The 17,500-nt window shown below is 40.8% G+C and overlaps 2 protein-coding genes across 2 annotated transcripts in view; both read right to left on the bottom strand.

Moving 5' to 3' along the window:
* The window catches only part of LOC124024270 (RNA-binding motif, single-stranded-interacting protein 3-like), a gene marked incomplete at its 5' end in the record, with an annotated part of 72,474 nt that overhangs the window by 4,790 nt on the left and 50,184 nt on the right, over positions 1-17,500 (bottom strand). Inside the window, 2 exons of the mRNA XM_046338257.1 lie at positions 1,517-1,603; positions 2,072-2,182. Of these exons, the coding sequence (XP_046194213.1) occupies positions 1,517-1,603; positions 2,072-2,182 (198 nt within the window). The remainder of the gene's footprint in view (positions 1-1,516; positions 1,604-2,071; positions 2,183-17,500) is intronic.
* LOC124024269 (nuclear factor 7, brain-like) lies at positions 7,484-9,385 on the bottom strand. The gene is made up of 2 exons (XM_046338256.1): positions 9,141-9,385; positions 7,484-8,624 (listed from the first exon to the last, which is right to left on the bottom strand). Exons 1-2 carry the CDS (start codon positions 9,383-9,385, stop codon positions 7,484-7,486), a joined length of 1,386 nt encoding a protein of 461 aa, XP_046194212.1.

Raw genomic sequence — 17,500 nt, forward strand, 5'->3', positions numbered from 1 at the left:
GTAGGTTATGGTGTTGTGGGTTATGGTGTTGTAGGTTATAGTGTTGTAGGTTAAGGGTGTTGTGGGTTATGGGTGTTGTAGGTTAAGGGTGTTGTAGGTTATGGTGTTGTAGGTTATGGTGTTGTAGGTTATGGTGTTGTAGGTTAAGGGTGTTGTGGGTTATGATGTTGTAGGTTATGGTGTTGTGGGTTATGGTGTTGTAGGTTATAGTGTTGTAGGTTATAGTGTTGTAGGTTAAGGGTGTTGTAGGTTATGGTGTTGTAGGTTATGGTGTTGTAGGTTAAGGGTGTTGTGGGTTATGGTGTTGTGGGTTATGGTGTTGTAGGTTATGGTGTTGTAGGTTAAGGGTGTTGTAGGTTATGGTGTTGTAGGTTTAGGGTGTTGTAGGTTATGGTGTTGTAGGTTAAGGGTGTTGTGGGTTATGGTGTTGTAGGTTATAGTGTTGTAGGTTAAGGGTGTTGTACGTTATGGTGTTGTGGGTTATGGTGTTGTGGGTTATGGTGTTGTGGGTTATGGTGTTGTAGGTGGGTTATGGTGTTGTAGGTTATGGTGTTGTAGGTTATGGTGTTGTAGGTTAAGGGTGTTGTAGGTTATGGTGTTGTGGGTTATGGTGTTGTAGGTTATGGTGTTGTAGGTTAAGGGTGTTGTACGTTATGGTGTTGTGGGTTATGGTGTTGTGGGTTATGGTGTTGTGGGTTATGGTGTTGTAGGTGGGTTATGGTGTTGTAGGTTATGGTGTTGTAGGTTATGGTGTTGTGGGTTATGGTGTTGTAGGTTATGGTGTTGTGGGTTATGGTGTTGTAGGTTATGGTGTTGTGGGTTATGGTGTTGTAGGTTATGGTGTTGTGTGTTATGGTGCTGTGGGTTAGGGTGTTGTGGGTTAAGGGTTAGGGTGTTGTGGGTTGTGGTGCTGTGGGTTAGGGTGTTGTGGGTTAAGGGTTAGGGTGTTGTGGGTTGTGGGTTAAGGGTTAGGGTGTTGTGGGTTGTGGTGCTGTGGGTTAGGGTGTTGTGGGTTATGGTGTTGTGGGTTATGGTGTTGTAGGTTATGGTGTTGTGGGTTGTGGTGTTGTAGGTTATGGTGTTGTAGGTTATGGTGTTGTGGGTTATGGTGTTGTAGGTTAAGGGTGTTGTAGGTTATGGTGTTGTAGGTTAAGGGTGTTGTAGGTTATGGTGTTGTGGGTTATGGTGTTGTGGGTTATGGTGTTGTAGGTTAAGGGTGTTGTAGGTTATGGTGTTGTAGGTTATGGTGTTGTGGGTTAAGGGTGTTGTAGGTTATGGTGTTGTAGGTTATGGTGTTGTGGGTTAAGGGTGTTGTAGGTTATGGTGTTGTAGGTTATGGTGTTGTGGGTTAAGGGTGTTGTAGGTTATGGTGTTGTAGGTTATGGTGTTGTGGGTTAAGGGTGTTGTAGGTTATGGGGTTGTAGGTTAAGGGTGTTGTAGGTTATGGTGTTGTAGGTTAAGGGTGTTGTGGGTTAAGGGTTAGGGTTAAATCTGCATGGTAAAGAGTTTAACTTACGTCCACTGTGAGGGCGGAGGCAGGCACTGCAGGGTACTGAGGAATGTAGGCTCCTTGCATTGGAGCAGCTGCTGCAGACATGTACTGCTGTTAGAGAGCAGGAAAAACACCTGGATATTAGTCAGTTAGCAGACGCTCTCATCCAGAGTCACTCAATGCATTGCCTCTAGTAAAGATGAGGTCAAGCCTATTGTCGTGTGAGCTGGAGACGACTGGCAAAGAGCGAGGCAAGGAGGCGTGTAGGCAAGGAGGCATGGAGGCAAGGAGGCATGGAGGCAAGGAGGCATGGAGGCAAGGAGGCATGGAGGCAAGGAGGCAAGGAGGCATGTAGGCAGGGAGGCATGGAGGCAAGGAGGCAAGGAGGCAAGGAGGAAAAGGAAGGAGTTGAAAATAAATGAATCGAAGGCAGACGTCGGGAGGTTGATGTCGCCGAGTCCGAAGATCAGTGAGCCGTCGTCGGGAAATGAGTTTATCAAGATGTCAAGCTTATTAAAATAACTCCAAAGGACAGCTGGTGGGTGGTAGACGACACAGCAGGATTACAGTCAGATTTACGGTCCCTGTGTTTCCCAGGGACATGTGGTTCATCTGCTGTGTTATAGGACCCATCATACTGGAGGGCTGCATGGGCATGGAGAGGTCCATAGCTGGGGTTATCACAGCAACCTGGTGGATGGAGGGGAGAGAGAGGGAGAGAGAGAGAGAGAAGTGGGAGAGAGAGAGAGAGAAGTGGGAGAGAGAGAGAGAGAAGTGGGAGAGAGAGAGAGAGAGAGAGAGAGAGAGAGAGAGAGAGAGAGAATGGGAGAGAGAGAGAGAGAAAGAGAGAAGTGGGAGAGAGAGAGAGAGAGACAGGGAGAGAGAGAGAGAGAGAGAAGTGGGAGAGAGAGAGAGAGAGAGAGAGAAGTGGGAGAGAGAGAGAGAGAGAGAGAGAAGTGGGAGAGAGAGAGAGAGAGAGAGAGAGAGAGAGAGAGAGAGAGAGAGAGAGAGAGAGAGAGAGAGAGAGAGAGAGAGAGAGAGAGAGAGAGAGAGAAGTGGGAGAGAGAGAGAGAAAGAGAGGGAGAAGTGGGAGAGTGAGAGAGAGACAGAGAGAAGGGGTGAGAAACAGAGGGAGGGGAGATGCTGATGAAATATTAGAAATATTATGAGATACTGTATTAAAACTGTCTAAATGAGATACTGTATTAAAACTGTCTAAATGAGATACTGTATTAAAACTGTCTAAATGAGATACTGTATTAAAACTGTCTAAATGAGATACTGTATTAAAACTGTCTAAATGAGATACTGTATTAAAACTGTCTAAATGAGATACTGTATTAAAACTGTCTAAATGAGATACTGTATTAAAACTGTCTAAATGAGATACTGTATTAAAACTGTCTAAATGAGATACTGTATTAAAACTGTCTAAATGAGATACTGTATTAAAACTGTCTAAATGAGATACTGTATTAAAACTGTCTAAATGAGATACTGTAGTAAAACTGTCTAAATGAGATACTGTATTAAAACTGTCTAAATGAGATACTGTAGTAAAACTGTCTAAATGAGATACTGTAGTAAAACTGTCTAAATGAGATACTGCATTAAAACTGTCTAAATGAGATACTGTATTAAAACTGTCTAAATGAGATACAGTATTAAAACTGTCTAAATGAGATACTGTATTAAAACTGTCTAAATGAGATACTGTATTAAAACTGTCTAAATGAGATACTGTATTAAAACTGTCTAAATGAGATACTGTATTAAAACTGTCTAAATGAGATAACACATTTACATTTTACACACATTAGATGGGCTCCTATTAGGTCTAACACTACTGACAGGTCAACACTACTGACAGGTCAACACTACTGACAGGTCAACACTACTGATAGGTCAACACTACTGACAGGTCAACACTACTGACAGGTCAACACTACTGATAGGTCAACACTACTGACAGGTCAACACTACTGACAGGTCAACACTACTGACAGGTCTATCACTACTGACAGGTCTAGCACTACTGACAGGTCAACACTACTGACAGGTCTATCACTACTGACAGGTCAACACTACTGACAGGTCAACACCACTGACAGGTCAACACTACTGATAGGGAAACACTACTGACAGGTCAACACTACTGACAGGTCAACACTACTGACAGGTCAACACCACTGACAGGTCAACACCACTGACAGGTCAACACTACTGATAGGGAAAAACACTACTGACAGGTCAACACTACTGACAGGGAAACACTACTGACAGGTCAACACTACTGATAGGTCAACACTACTGACAGGTCTATCACTACTGACAGGTCTATCACTACTGACAGGTCTAACACTACTGACAGGTCAACACTACTGACAGGTCTATCACTACTGACAGGTCAACACTACTGACAGGTCAACACCACTGACAGGTCAACACTACTGATAGGGAAACACTACTGACAGGTCAACACTACTGATAGGGAAACACTACTGACAGGTCAACACTACTGATAGGTCAACACTACTGACAGGTCAACACCACTGACAGGTCTATCACTACTGACAGGTCAACACTACTGACAGGTCAACACTACTGTAGTAGTCACCGCGTGAGATTAGACAGTTTTACAGTAAGTTTATTTTTAATCAGAAAAAATATACAGTTTTTCACGTTACAAAATGTATTGCATTTGAAACAAATAACTTTTCTTACGGTGAGATTTTCCCAATACAGCACACTCCTCTTGTAAGAATAACAACCATGATTCACCCTTGATAATTGATTCTTATAGAATGGATTCTTAATTGATTCTTAAACAATGGATTCTTAATTCAAATCAAATCAAATGTATTTATATAGCCCTTCGTACATCAGCTGATATCTCAAAGTGCTGTACAGAAACCCAGCCTAAAACCCCAAACAGCAAGCAATGCAGGTGTAGAAGCACCTGATTGCACAATTGATTCTTGAACAATTGATTCTTAATTGATTCTTATAGAATGTATTCTTAATAGATTCTTATAGAATGTATTCTTATTCATTCTTATAGAATGTATTCTTAATTGATTCTTATAGAATGTTTTCTTAATTGATTCTTAAACAATGTATTCTTAATTGATTCTTATAGAATGTTTTCTTGATTGATTCTTAAACAATGTATTCTTAATTGATTCTTATAGAATGTATTCTTATTCATTCTTATAGAATGTATTCTTAATAGATTCTTAAACAATGTATTCTTAATTGATTTTTATAGAATGTTTTCTTAATTGATTCTTAAAGAATGTTTTCTTAATTGATTCTTAAACAATGTATTCTTAATTGATTCTTATAGAATGTTTTCTTGATTGATTCTTAAACAATGTATTCTTAATTGATTCTTATAGAATGTATTCTTAATTGATTCTTATAGAATGTATTCTTAATTGATTCTTATAGAATGTATTCTTAATTGATTCTTATAGAATGTATTCTTAATAGATTCTTATAGAATGTATTCTTAATAGATTCTTAAACAATGTATTCTTAATTGATTTTTATAGAATGTTTTCTTAATTGATTCTTAAAGAATGTTTTCTTAATTGATTCTTAAACAATGTATTCTTAATTGATTCTTATAGAATGTTTTCTTGATTGATTCTTAAACAATGTATTCTTAATTGATTCTTATAGAATGTTTTCTTAATTGATTCTTAAACAATGTATTCTTAATTGATTCTTATAGAATGTTTTCTTAATTGATTCTTAAACAATGTATTCTTAATTGATTCTTAAACAATGTATTCGTAATTGATTCTTATAGAATGTATTCTTAATTGATTCTTATAAAATGTATTCTTAATTGATTCTTATAGAATGTATTCTTAATTGATTCTTATAGAATGTATTCTTAATAGATTCTTATAGAATGTATTCTTATTAATTCTTATAGAATGTATTCTTAATTGATTCTTATAGAATGTATTCTTAATAGATTCTTATAGAATGTATTCTTATTCATTCTTATAGAATGTATTCTTAATTGATTCTTATAGAATGTTTTCTTAATTGATTCTTAAACAATGTATTCTTAATTGATTCTTATAGAATGTTTTCTTGATTGATTCTTAAACAATGTATTCTTAATTGATTCTTATAGAATGTATTCTTATTCATTCTTATAGAATGTATTCTTAATAGATTCTTAAACAATGTATTCTTAATTGATTTTTATAGAATGTTTTCTTAATTGATTCTTAAAGAATGTTTTCTTAATTGATTCTTAAACAATGTATTCTTAATTGATTCTTATAGAATGTTTTCTTGATTGATTCTTAAACAATGTATTCTTAATTGATTCTTATAGAATGTATTCTTAATTGATTCTTATAGAATGTATTCTTAATTGATTCTTATAGAATGTATTCTTAATTGATTCTTATAGAATGTATTCTTAATAGATTCTTATAGAATGTATTCTTAATAGATTCTTAAACAATGTATTCTTAATTGATTTTTATAGAATGTTTTCTTAATTGATTCTTAAAGAATGTTTTCTTAATTGATTCTTAAACAATGTATTCTTAATTGATTCTTATAGAATGTTTTCTTGATTGATTCTTAAACAATGTATTCTTAATTGATTCTTATAGAATGTTTTCTTAATTGATTCTTAAACAATGTATTCTTAATTGATTCTTATAGAATGTTTTCTTAATTGATTCTTAAACAATGTATTCTTAATTGATTCTTAAACAATGTATTCGTAATTGATTCTTATAGAATGTATTGTTAATTGATTCTTATAAAATGTATTCTTAATTGATTCTTATAGAATGTATTCTTAATTGATTCTTATAGAATGTATTCTTAATAGATTCTTATAGAATGTATTCTTATTAATTCTTATAGAATGTATTCTTAATTGATTCTTATAGAATGTATTCTTAATTGAATCTTAAACAATGTATTCTTAATTGATTCTTATAGAATGTTTTCTTAATTGATTCTTAAACAATGTATTCTTAATTGATTCTTATAGAATGTTTTCTTAATTGATTCTTAAACAATGTATTCTTAATTGATTCTTAAACAATGTATTCGTAATTGATTCTTATAGAATGTATTCTTAATTGATTCTTATAAAATGTATTCTTAATTGATTCTTATAGAATGTATTCTTAATTGATTCTTATAGAATGTATTCTTAATAGATTCTTATAGAATGTATTCTTATTAATTCTTATAGAATGTATTCTTAATTGATTCTTATAGAATGTATTCTTAATTGATTCTTATAGAATGTTTTCTTAATTGATTCTTAAACAATGTATTCTTAATTGATTCTTATAGAATGTTTTCTTAATTGATTCTTAAACAATGTATTCTTAATTGATTCTTACAGAATGTTTTCTTGATTGATTCTTAAACAATGGATTCTTAATTGATTCTTACAGAATGTATTCTTAATTGATTCTTAATTAAAAGGGAAGCACATAGCGTGGGGATATTTCAGTCCTGTAGTTTCTAAAAATGATGTGTGTATTATCTTAACCCCCAAAATGACCTCCTGATAATGTCCACCGAACTGACACATGTTTCACACACACACACACACACACACACACACACACACACACACACACACACACACACACACACACACACACACACACACACACACACACACACACACACACACACACACACACACACACACACACACACACACACACACACACACACACACAGGGTTTACTTCACTTTCAGAGACACTTTGGATTGGCAGATCTAAATACCAGGGTTGTTGCCATTAGCCACATTCCCAATATTAAAGTATGGGAACAGTCTCTCAGTAGATCTAAATACCAGGGTTGTTGCCATTAGCCACATTCCCAATATTAAAGTATGGGAACAGTCTCTCAGTAGATCTAAATACCAGGGTTGTTGCCATTAGCCACATTCCCAATATTAAAGTATGGGAACAGTCTCTCAGTAGATCTAAATACCAGGGTTGTTGCCATTAGCCACATTCCCAATATTAAAGTATGGGAACAGTCTCTCAGTAGCTCTAACGTTAAGAGTGTAGACAGGTGTCATGTATTTGGGGTGGTAGAAGGACACCTCCCCTCTGTTGTAGTCCAGCTGCACTCTGATCCTCTGGGGTCTCCTCTTCAGAGCGATGATGTCACCTCCTCCTCCTATGTACTTCCCACCGTGCTGTGATATACACCACATTCCATCCTTTGGTGTCGCATTACACTCCCGCTTCCTGTCTATGGACTCTTTAGCCACGCCCAAAACCCAGTCAGGATGGTCCCCCGCCTCCAGCTCCCAGCTGTGTATTCCTGAGCTGAACCCCTCGGAGCCAAGAACATTTGTGTACCTCATAAATCGCTCTGGGTTGTTAACGAACTGCTGGGACGTGCCTGGTCTTCTCACAGTGGTCAGATCATCAGTCAGAGAGAGACTGGGATGTGCAGTGTTTGGGTCCAGAATCACAGGAGTGTATTTGAGGATCCCCAGCATCTTCTCCCAGACTCTGAACTGCAGGTTGCCCAGGTGTTTGGCCTTGTCTATCAGAACTCCTGAGACCAGCTGTGGATCCAGCAGTGTGTACTGGGATCTTTCCTTTGTGGTCCTGAAGTTCTGCAGGAATGAGATGTCTTCATCTTTCAGCTCCTCCTCTATGGTTCTGATTGCATCTGAAAGGTATGATGTCTTTCTGCTCATCTCGTCAATCTTCTTCCTCATCATCTGACTCTTCTGCTCCTCTTCCTCCCTCAGTGCAGCTATCCTGGCTGCCTCTTCATCTCGTAGAAACTGGTGAAGCTTCTCAAACTCTTTCCTAATCTGTTTCTCTGTGTGCTGGACCTGACTCTTCATGTGTTCTGCTGTTTTATCACAGGCTAGTTTAACGTTGTTAAAGACCTCTAGGTTCTTCTGTAAAGGCTTCAGGGCGGTGTGGAGTTCCTCCTTAAGATCCTGGACAACCTCGTCTACGGGGACACAGTCGTGAGATTTATGGACTTTTGAATCTCGACACACCAAGCAGACGGGCTGATTGTACTTCAGACAGAAGAGTTTGAATTTCTCACCGTGCAGACTGCAGAGCACCTCAGAGCCAGATGAAGCTCTCTGACTGCAGAGCACCTCCGAGCCAGATGAAGCTCTCTGACTGCAGAGCACCTCAGAGCCAGATGAAGCTCTCTGACTGCAGAGCACCTCAGAGCCAGATGAAGCTCTCTGACTGCAGAGCACCTCAGAGCCAGATGAAGCTCTCTGACTGCAGAGCACCTCAGAGCCAGATGAAGCTCTCTGACTGCAGAGCACCTCCGAGCCAGATGAAGCTCTCTGACTGCAGAGCACCTCCGAGCCAGATGAAGCTCTCTGACTGCAGAGCACCTCAGAGCCAGATGAAGCTCTCTGACTGCAGAGCACCTCAGAGCCAGATGAAGCTCTCTGACTGCAGAGCACCTCCGAGCCAGATGAAGCTCTCTGACTCCCGTCCTGTATCTCAGACCCAGATGAAGCTCTCTGACTCCCGTCCTGTATCTCAGACCCAGATGAAGCTCTCTGACTCCTGTCCTGTATCTCAGACCCAGATGAAGCTCTCCGACTCCTGTCCTGTATCTCAGACCCAGATGAAGCTCTCTGCCTCCTCTCCTGTAAGAAGGCCTCACACGCGTCATTTAACGCCAGGTTACGAGGAGGTTGAGTCATAGCTACGGGGAATCTTCTCCTACAAACTGGACATTTCCAAGGTTTCTTATCTGCCCAGTATTCCTGCTGACAGACTTCACAGAAGCTGTGGCCACATGCCAGGACGACAGGATCCTTGAAGATGTCACAGCAGATGGGACAGGAGAACCTGTCCTCTGGTAGAGATGATCCGGATGCCATTGTCTCACACCGTTGCCTCTCCTCGTTCTGTAAAACAGCTTCTGTGCTTTACTCTCCACAGCTTCCACTTTACAACCACTCAAACCACTCCACTTTCAGATGCAAACCACTCAAATACAGTCCCAAATCCACCCCCCCCAAAAGAGGTGAAGCTGCACTTGGAGATGACAGTTCTGACGATGGTATGTCCTTCTAATATCTCTCGGTCCACATGAATCCAAATGAAATCGTTGTGGGGTCCACCTGAGGGGAACACCGTAGAGCTCAACGTTTAACAGCAGTGAGCTGTACTCAGCTTGGCCCTCAGAGTTGACAGACAACCAAGAGCGGTTAGACAGGCAAGTTGTGTCTTTCAGTTGACGCCATCAAAAACCCTGATCAGCCAATCAGCGATGACGTTTGAGGACAGTTACATTGCTGGTTATCAAGGAGCCTTTTATTCACGCAGGAAAACGATTGGTTGAACTTGTGTAGTGGTGTAACTACAGGAGAACGATTGGAATGTAATAGCTGTTATATATAATGACTTTTAAGTTTATTTTTACTGGTATCGGTCAGCTCAAAACATACAGGGAATGATCACACCTCTGTTGGTACTAGTGACAACAATAAACAATAACTCCCTGTTGACACCACAGTAATGTGGGTGGCTTGGTTCTCCTATCCTTGTGGGGACATAAAAGCCTCAGAAGTCCCCACAAGTAAGGTAACAAGGAAAATATGCTCTCTCCTGGGGCCAAGTCCCCATGAGGACAAAGGCTTTTTTAAATTTAGGGGTTTGGATTAGGGTTAGGATTAGAATTAGGGTTAGGGGTTTGGATTAGGGTAAGGATTAGAATTAGGGTTAGGGGTTTGGATTAGGGTTAGGGGTTTGGTTTAGGGTTAGGATTAGAATTAGGGTTAGGGGTTTGGTTTAGGGTTAGGATTAGAATTAGGGTTAGGGGTTTGGATTAGGGTAAGGATTAGAATTAGGGTTAGGGGTTTGGATTAGGGTTAGGGGTTTGGTTTAGGGTTAGGATTAGAATTAGGGTTAGGGGTTTGGATTAGGGTTAGGGGTTTGGTTTAGGGTTAGGATTAGAATTAGGGTTAGGGGTTTGGTTTAGGGTTAGGATTAAAATTAGGGTTAGGGGTTTGGTTTAGGGTAAGGATTAGAATTAGGGTTAGGGGTTTGGATTAGGGTAAGGATTAGAATTAGGGTTAGGGGTTTGGATTAGGGTAAGGATTAGAATTAGGGTTAGGGGTTTGGATTAGGGTTAGGGGTTTGGTTTAGGGTTAGGATTAGAATTAGGGTTAGGGGTTTGGTTTAGGGTTAGGATTAGAATTAGGGTTAGGGGTTTCGATTAGGGTTAGGTTTAGAATTAGGGTTAGGGGTTTGGATTAGGGTTATGGTTAGGATTAGAATTAGGGTTAGGGGTTTGAATTAGGGTTAGGATTAGAATTAGGGTTAGGGGTTTGGTTTAGGGTTAGGATTAGAATTAGGGTTAGGGGTTTGGTTTAGGGTTAGGATTAGAATTAGGGTTAGGGGTTTGAATTAGGGTTAGGATTAGAATTAGGGTTAGGGGTTTGGATTAGGGTTATGGTTAGAATTAGGGTTAGGGGTTTGGATTAGGGTTATGGTTAGGATTAGAATTAGGGTTAGGATTAGAATTAGGGTTAGGATTAGAATTCGGGTTAGGGGTTTGGATTAGGGTTAGGATTAGAATTAGGGTTAGGGGTTTGGTTTAGGGTTAGGGTTAGAATTAGGGTTAGGGTAAAAGGTTAGGGGTTAGGGTTATAGGTTAGGGTAAGGGTTAGGGTTATAGGTTAGGTTAGGGTAAGGGTTAGGGTTATAGGTTAGGGTAAGGGTTATAGGTTAGGGTTATAGGTTAGGGTAAGGGTTAGGGTTATAGGTTAGGGTAAGGTTTATTTTAAGGGTTATTGTTTAAGGTTAGGGTTTAGGGTGTAGGGTTACAGGTTAGGGTAAGGGTTAGGGTAAAGGTTATTTTAAGGGTTATTGTTTAGGGTTAGGGGTTAGGGTTTAGGGTTACAGGTTAGGGTAAGGGTTATGGTAAAGGTCATTTTAAGGGTTATTGTTTAGGGTTAGGGGTTAGGTTTAGGGTTAGGGGTTAGGGGAAATAGGAAATAGCTTTTTTTAATGGAAATAGCTTTTAGGGTCCCCAGAAGGATAGAAAAACATAACGTCTGTCTGTTGTGTGTGTGTGTGTGTGTGTGTGTGTGTGTGCGTGTGTGCGTGTGTGCGTGTGTGTGTGTGTGTGTGTGTGAGAAAGAGAGAGAGAGAGAAATAGAGAATATTACACCTAGACCAGGGGAAGTCCCACCAGGACCATAGTGGCTGAAGGACTTTCATAATCTTTTTATGGCTTTTGTTCCTGTACAGAGATCAACATCAGGGGAAATGTCAGAGTGACAACTAATAGTACTCGATACAACTCAAACTTTCATTAAAACACACATGCAGGGTACTCAATTAAAGCTACACTCGTTGTCAATCTAGCCAACATGTCAGATTTTTAAAATGCTTTTCGGCAAAAGCATGAGAAGCTATTATCTGATAGCATGCAACCCCCTGAAATACCTGAAGGGGCCGTAAACAAAATAATTAGCGTAGCCGGCGCTACACAAAACGCAGAAATAAAATATAAAACATTCATTACCTTTGACAAGCTTCTTTGTTGGCACTTCTATATGTCCCATAAACATCACAATTGGGTCTTTTTTTCGATTAAATCCGTCCATGTATACCCAAAATGTCAATTTATGAAGCCCGTCTGATCCAGGAAAAAACAGCTTTCCAAAACGCAACGTCATTTTTTTTAATTAAAAAAGTTGCCTATAAACTTTGACAAAAAACTTCAAACTACTTTTGTAATCCAACTTTAGGTATTAATAAACGTTAATAATCAATCAAATTGATCACGGGGCGATCTGTATTCAATAGCAGCAAGTCTTGAAATCTTGGTCGATATTCTCTCTTTCAAAACTTCCTCCGGTGAACCCGATGACAGGAAGTGCCTATTCTTCATTTCACCAAGGATTAACTTCAACCCAATTTCCAACACTGGCGACATCGTGTGGAAGCTGTAGGAACTGTAAACTGGGAGCAATTTATTTTCCCTTGCCATAGACAATACAGAGTACTGGCGGAGGGATATTTGTTTTTGTTTTTTGTGAACAGTTTTCCTTGGGGTTTTGCCTGCTACACACGTTCTGTTATAGTCACAGACATCATTTAACCAGTTTTAGAAACTTCAGAGTGATTTCTATCCACACATACTAATCACATGCATATACTATATTCCTGGCATGAGTAGCAGGACGTTGGATGGAATACAGAATGTAGGGGTAGAATACAGAATGTGGGGATAGGATACAGAATGTAGGGATGGAATACAGAATGTAGGGATGGAATACAGAATGTAGGGATGGAATACAGAATGTAGGGATAGGATACAGAATGTAGGGATGGAATACAGAATGTAGGGATGGAATACAGAATGTAGGGATGGAATACAGAATGTAGGGATGGAATACAGAATGTAGGGATGGAATACAGAATGTAGGGATGGAATACAGAATGTAGGGATGGAATACAGAATGTAGGGATGGAATACAGAATGTAGGGATGGAATACAGAATGTAGGGATGGAATACAGAATGTAGGGATGGAATACAGAATGTAGGGATGGAATACAGAATGTAGGGATGGAATACAGAATGTAGGGATGGAATACAGAATGTAGCTCAGAGATCCCTAACCTGCTGCTAATGTCTGCTGATCTCTATAAACCAGCTATAACAGCAGACACGGAGGTAAGTGGACACTAGATAACAAGGTGATCTCTGTTAACCAGCAGGAGGGAGACACTGAGCTAAGTGGACACTAGATAATTGCATAGTAGCACCTCTCTCCCTATATATATATATAATATTTCTCTATCTCAGTGTGTCTCTCTCTGTCTCCCTCCCTCTGTATCTATCCCTATTTTTGCCATTTTAATTCCAATGTCTTTTCTCTGACTGTTTTCTTGCAGGGATTTCACTACGCAGCAACAAGACTACGTCCCCCTCCCAAGTAGCAGACTATTCCCAATTTAGTGCACTACTTTTGACCAGAGCCTATGGGGCAGTATATAGGGAACAGGGTTCCATTTGCGACACAGTCTATGGGATCAGCTCACAGGCTGATATAGACGAGGTCTGATCTAGTGGGCACTTCCTCTAATCCTCTTCCCAGGCTGATATAAACAAGGTCTGATCTAGTGGGCTCTTCCTCTACTCCTCTTCACAGGCTGATATAGACGAGGTCTGATCTAGTGGGCTCTTCCTCTACTCCTCTTCCCAGGCTGATATAGACGAGGTCTGATCTAGTGGGCTCTTCCTCTACTCCTCTTCCCAGGCTGATATAGCATCATCTCCCTCACACAAAAATATTGAACACCGCTCTGGAAAATCCATTAGAGACATGAAGACAGATTTCTGCACCTCCCTCCATCACTACAAACCTATTCTACTTCTCCGCTTATTTCTCTCTCTCTCTCTCTCTCTCTCTCTCTCTCTCTCTCTCTCTCTCTCTCTCTCTCTCTCTCTCTCTCTCTCTCTCTCTGTCTCTCTCTCTCTCTCTCCTCTCTCTCTCTCCATCTATTTATCTCTCTCTCTCTCCTTCTCTCTCTCTCTCTCTCTCTCTCTCTCTCTCTCTCTCTCTCTCTCTCTCTCTCTCTCTCTCTCTCTCTCTCTCTCTGTCTCTCTCTCTCTCTCTCCTTCTCTCTCTCTCTCCATCTATTTATCTCTCTCTCTCCTTCTCTCTCTCTCTCTCCTTCTCTCTCTCTCTCTCCATCTATTTCTCTCTCTCTCCATCTATTTCTCTCTCTCTCCTATTTTCTCTCTCTCTCTCTCTCTCTCTCTCTCTCTCTCTCTCTCTCTCTCTCTCTCTCTCTCTCTCTCTCTCTCTCTCTCTCTCTCTCTCTCTCCATCTATTTATCTCTCTCTCTCTCCATCTATTTATCTCTCTCTCTCTCCTTCTCTCTCTCTCTCTCTCTCTCTCTCTCTCTCTCTCTCTCTCTCTCTCTCTCTCTCTCTCTCTCTCTCTCTCTCTCTCTCTCTCTCTCTCTCTCTCTCTCTCTCTCTCTCTCTCTCTCTCTCTCTCTCTCTCTCTCTCTCCTTCTCTCTCTCTCTCTCCTTCTCTCTCTCTCCATCTATTTCTCTCTCTCTCCATCTATTTCTCTCTCTCTCTATTTCTCTCTCTCTCTCTCTCTCTCTCTCTCTCTCTCTCTCTCTCTCTCTCTCTCTCTCTCTCTCTCTCTCTCTCTCTCTCTCTCCTTCTCTCTCTCTCTCCATCTATTTATCTCTCTCTCTCTCCATCTATTTATCTCTCTCTCTCTCCCTTCTCTCTCTCTCTCTCTCTCTCTCTCTCTCTCTCTCTCTCTCTCTCTCTCTCTCTCTCTCTCTCTCTCTCTCTCTCTCTCTCTCTCCTTCTCTCTCTCTCTCTCTCTCTCTCTCTCTCTCTCTCTCTCTCTCCTTCTCTCTCTCTCTCTCCTTCTCTCTCTCTCCATCTATTTCTCTCTCTCTCCATTTTCTTCTCTCTCTCTCTCTCTCTCTCTCTCTCTCTCTCTCTCTCTCTCTCTCTCTCTCTCTCTCTCTCTCTCTCTCTCTCTCTCTCTCTCTCTCTCTCTCTCTCTCTCTCTCTCTCTCTCTTCTCTCTCTCTCTCCATCTATTTATCTCTCTCTCTCTCCATCTATTTATCTCTCTCTCTCTCCTTCTCTCTCTCTCTCTCTCTCTCTCTCTCTCTCTCTCTCTCTCTCTCTCTCTCTCTCTCTCTCTCCTTCTCTCTCTCTCTCTCTCTCTCTCTCTCTCTCTCTCTCTCTCTCTCTCTCTCTCTCTCTCTCTCTCTCTCTCTCTCTCTCTCTCTCCTCTCTCTCTCCTTCTCTCTCTCTCTCTCTCTCTCTCTCTCCATCTATTTCTCTCTCTCTCCTATTTCTCTCTCTCTCCTATTTCTCTCTCTCTCCTATTTCTCCCTCTCTCCTATTTCTCTCTCTCTCCTTCTCTCTCTCTCTCCATCTATTTATCTCTCTCTCTCTCCATCTATTTATCTCTCTCTCTCTCCTTCTCTCTCTCTCTCTCTCTCTCTCTCTCTCTCTCTCTCTCTCTCTCTCTCTCTCTCTCTCTCTCTCTCTCTCTCTCTCTCCTTCTCTCTCTCTCTCTCTCTCTCTCTCTCTCTCTCTCTCTCTCTCTCTCTCTCTTCTCTCTCTCTCTCTCTCCTTCTCTCTCTCTCTCTCTCTCTTCTCTCTCTCTCTCTCTCTCTCTCTCTCTCTCTCTCTCTCTCTCTCCATCTATTTCTCTCTCTCTCCTATTTCTCTCTCTCTCTATTTCTCTCTCTCTCCTATTTCTCCCTCTCTCCTATTTCTCTCTCTCTCCTATTTCTCTCTCTCTCCTATTTCTCTCTCTCCTTCTATTTCTCTCTCTCTCTCCTTCTATTTCTCTCTCTCTCTCTCCATCTATTTCTCTCTCTCTCCATCTATTTCTCTCTCTCTCCTTCTATTTCTCTCTCTCTCCTTCTATTTCTCTCTCTCTCCTTCTATTTCTCTCTCTCTCCTTCTATTTCTCTCTCTCCTTCTATTTCTCTCTCTCTCTCCTATTTCTCTCTCTCTCTCTCTCCTATTTTCTCTCTCTCTCTCTCTCTCTCTCTCTCTCTCTCTCTCTCTCTCTCTCTCTCTCTCTCTCTCTCTCTCTCTCTCTCTCTCTCTCTCTCTCTCTCTCTCTCTCTCTCTCCTTCTCTCTCTCTCTCCATCTATTTATCTCTCTCTCTCTCCATCTATTTATCTCTCTCTCTCTCCTTCTCTCTCTCTCTCTCTCTCTCTCTCTCTCTCTCTCTCTCTCTCTCTCTCTCTCTCTCTCTCTCTCTCTCTCTCTCTCTCTCTCTCTCTCTCTCTCTCTCTCTCTCTCTCTCTCTCTCTCTCTCTCTCTCTCTCTCTCTCTCTCTCTCTCTCTCTCTCTCTCTCTCTCTCTCTCTCTCTCTCTCTCTCTCTCCATCTATTTCTCTCTCTCTCTATTTCTCCCTCTCTCCTATTTCTCTCTCTCTCCTTCTCTCTCTCTCTCCATCTATTTATCTCTCTCTCTCTCCATCTATTTATCTCTCTCTCTCTCTTCTCTCTCTCTCTCTCTCTCTCTCTCTCTCTCTCTCTCTCTCTCTCTCTCTCTCTCTCTCTCTCTCTCTCTCTCTCTCTCTCTCTCTCTCTCTCTCTCTCTCTCTCTCTCTCTCTCTCTCTCTCTCTCTCCTTCTCTCTCTCTCTCTCTCTCTCCTTCTCTCTCTCTCTCTCTCTCTCTCTCTCTCTCTCTCTCTCTCTCCATCTATTTCTCTCTCTCTCCTATTTCTCTCTCTCTCCTATTCTCTCTCTCTCCTATTTCTCCCTCTCTCCTTCTATTTCTCTCTCTCTCTATTCTCTCTCTCTTCTATTTCTCTCTCCTCCTTCTATTTCTCTCTCTTCTATTTCTCTCTCTCTCTCTCTATTTCTCTCTCTCTCTCTCCTATTTCTCTCTCTCTCTCTCTCGCTCTATTTCTCTCTCTCTCTCTCTCGCTCCTATTTCTCTCTCGCTCTCTCTTTCTATTTCTCTCTCTCTCGCTCCTATTTCTCTCTCTCTCTCGCTCCTATTTCTCTCTCTCTCTCTCTCTCTCTCTCTCTCTCTCTCTTCTCTCTCTCTCTCTCTCTCTCTCTCTCTCTCTCTCTCTCTCTCTCTCTCTCTCTCTCTCTCTCTCTCTCTGTCTCTCTCTCTCTCTCTCTCTCTCTCTCTCTCCATCTATTTATCTCTCTCTCTCTCTCTCTCTCTCTCTCTCTTCTCTCTCTCTCTCTCCATCTATTTCTCTCTCTCTCCATCTATTTCTCTCTCTCTCCTATTTTCTCTCTCTCTCTCTCTCTCTCTCTCTCTCTCTCTCTCTCTCTCTCTCTCTCTCTCTCTCTCTCTCTCTCTCATCTATTCTCTCTCTCTCTCCATCTATTTATCTCTCTCTCTCTCTCTATTTATCTCTCTCTCTCTCTCTCTCTCTCTCTCTCTCTCTCTCTCTCTCTCTCTCTCTCTCTCTCTCTCTCTCTCTCTCTCTCTCTCCTTCTCTCTCTCTCTCT

This window comes from Oncorhynchus gorbuscha, unplaced genomic scaffold, assembly GCF_021184085.1.
Source record: "Oncorhynchus gorbuscha isolate QuinsamMale2020 ecotype Even-year unplaced genomic scaffold, OgorEven_v1.0 Un_scaffold_1812, whole genome shotgun sequence".
NCBI classification, from domain to species: Eukaryota; Metazoa; Chordata; class Actinopteri; order Salmoniformes; family Salmonidae; genus Oncorhynchus; species Oncorhynchus gorbuscha.

Coding starts and splice junctions, on each gene's coding strand:
- LOC124024269 (XM_046338256.1), bottom strand. CDS start 9,385: ATGGCATCCGGATCATCTCTACCAGAGGACAGGTTCTCCTGTCCCATC. Junction 8,625..9,140: donor GCCTTCTTACAGGAGAGGAG/GCAGAGAGCTTC, acceptor GGTGCTCTGCAG/TCAGAGAGCTTCATCTGGCT.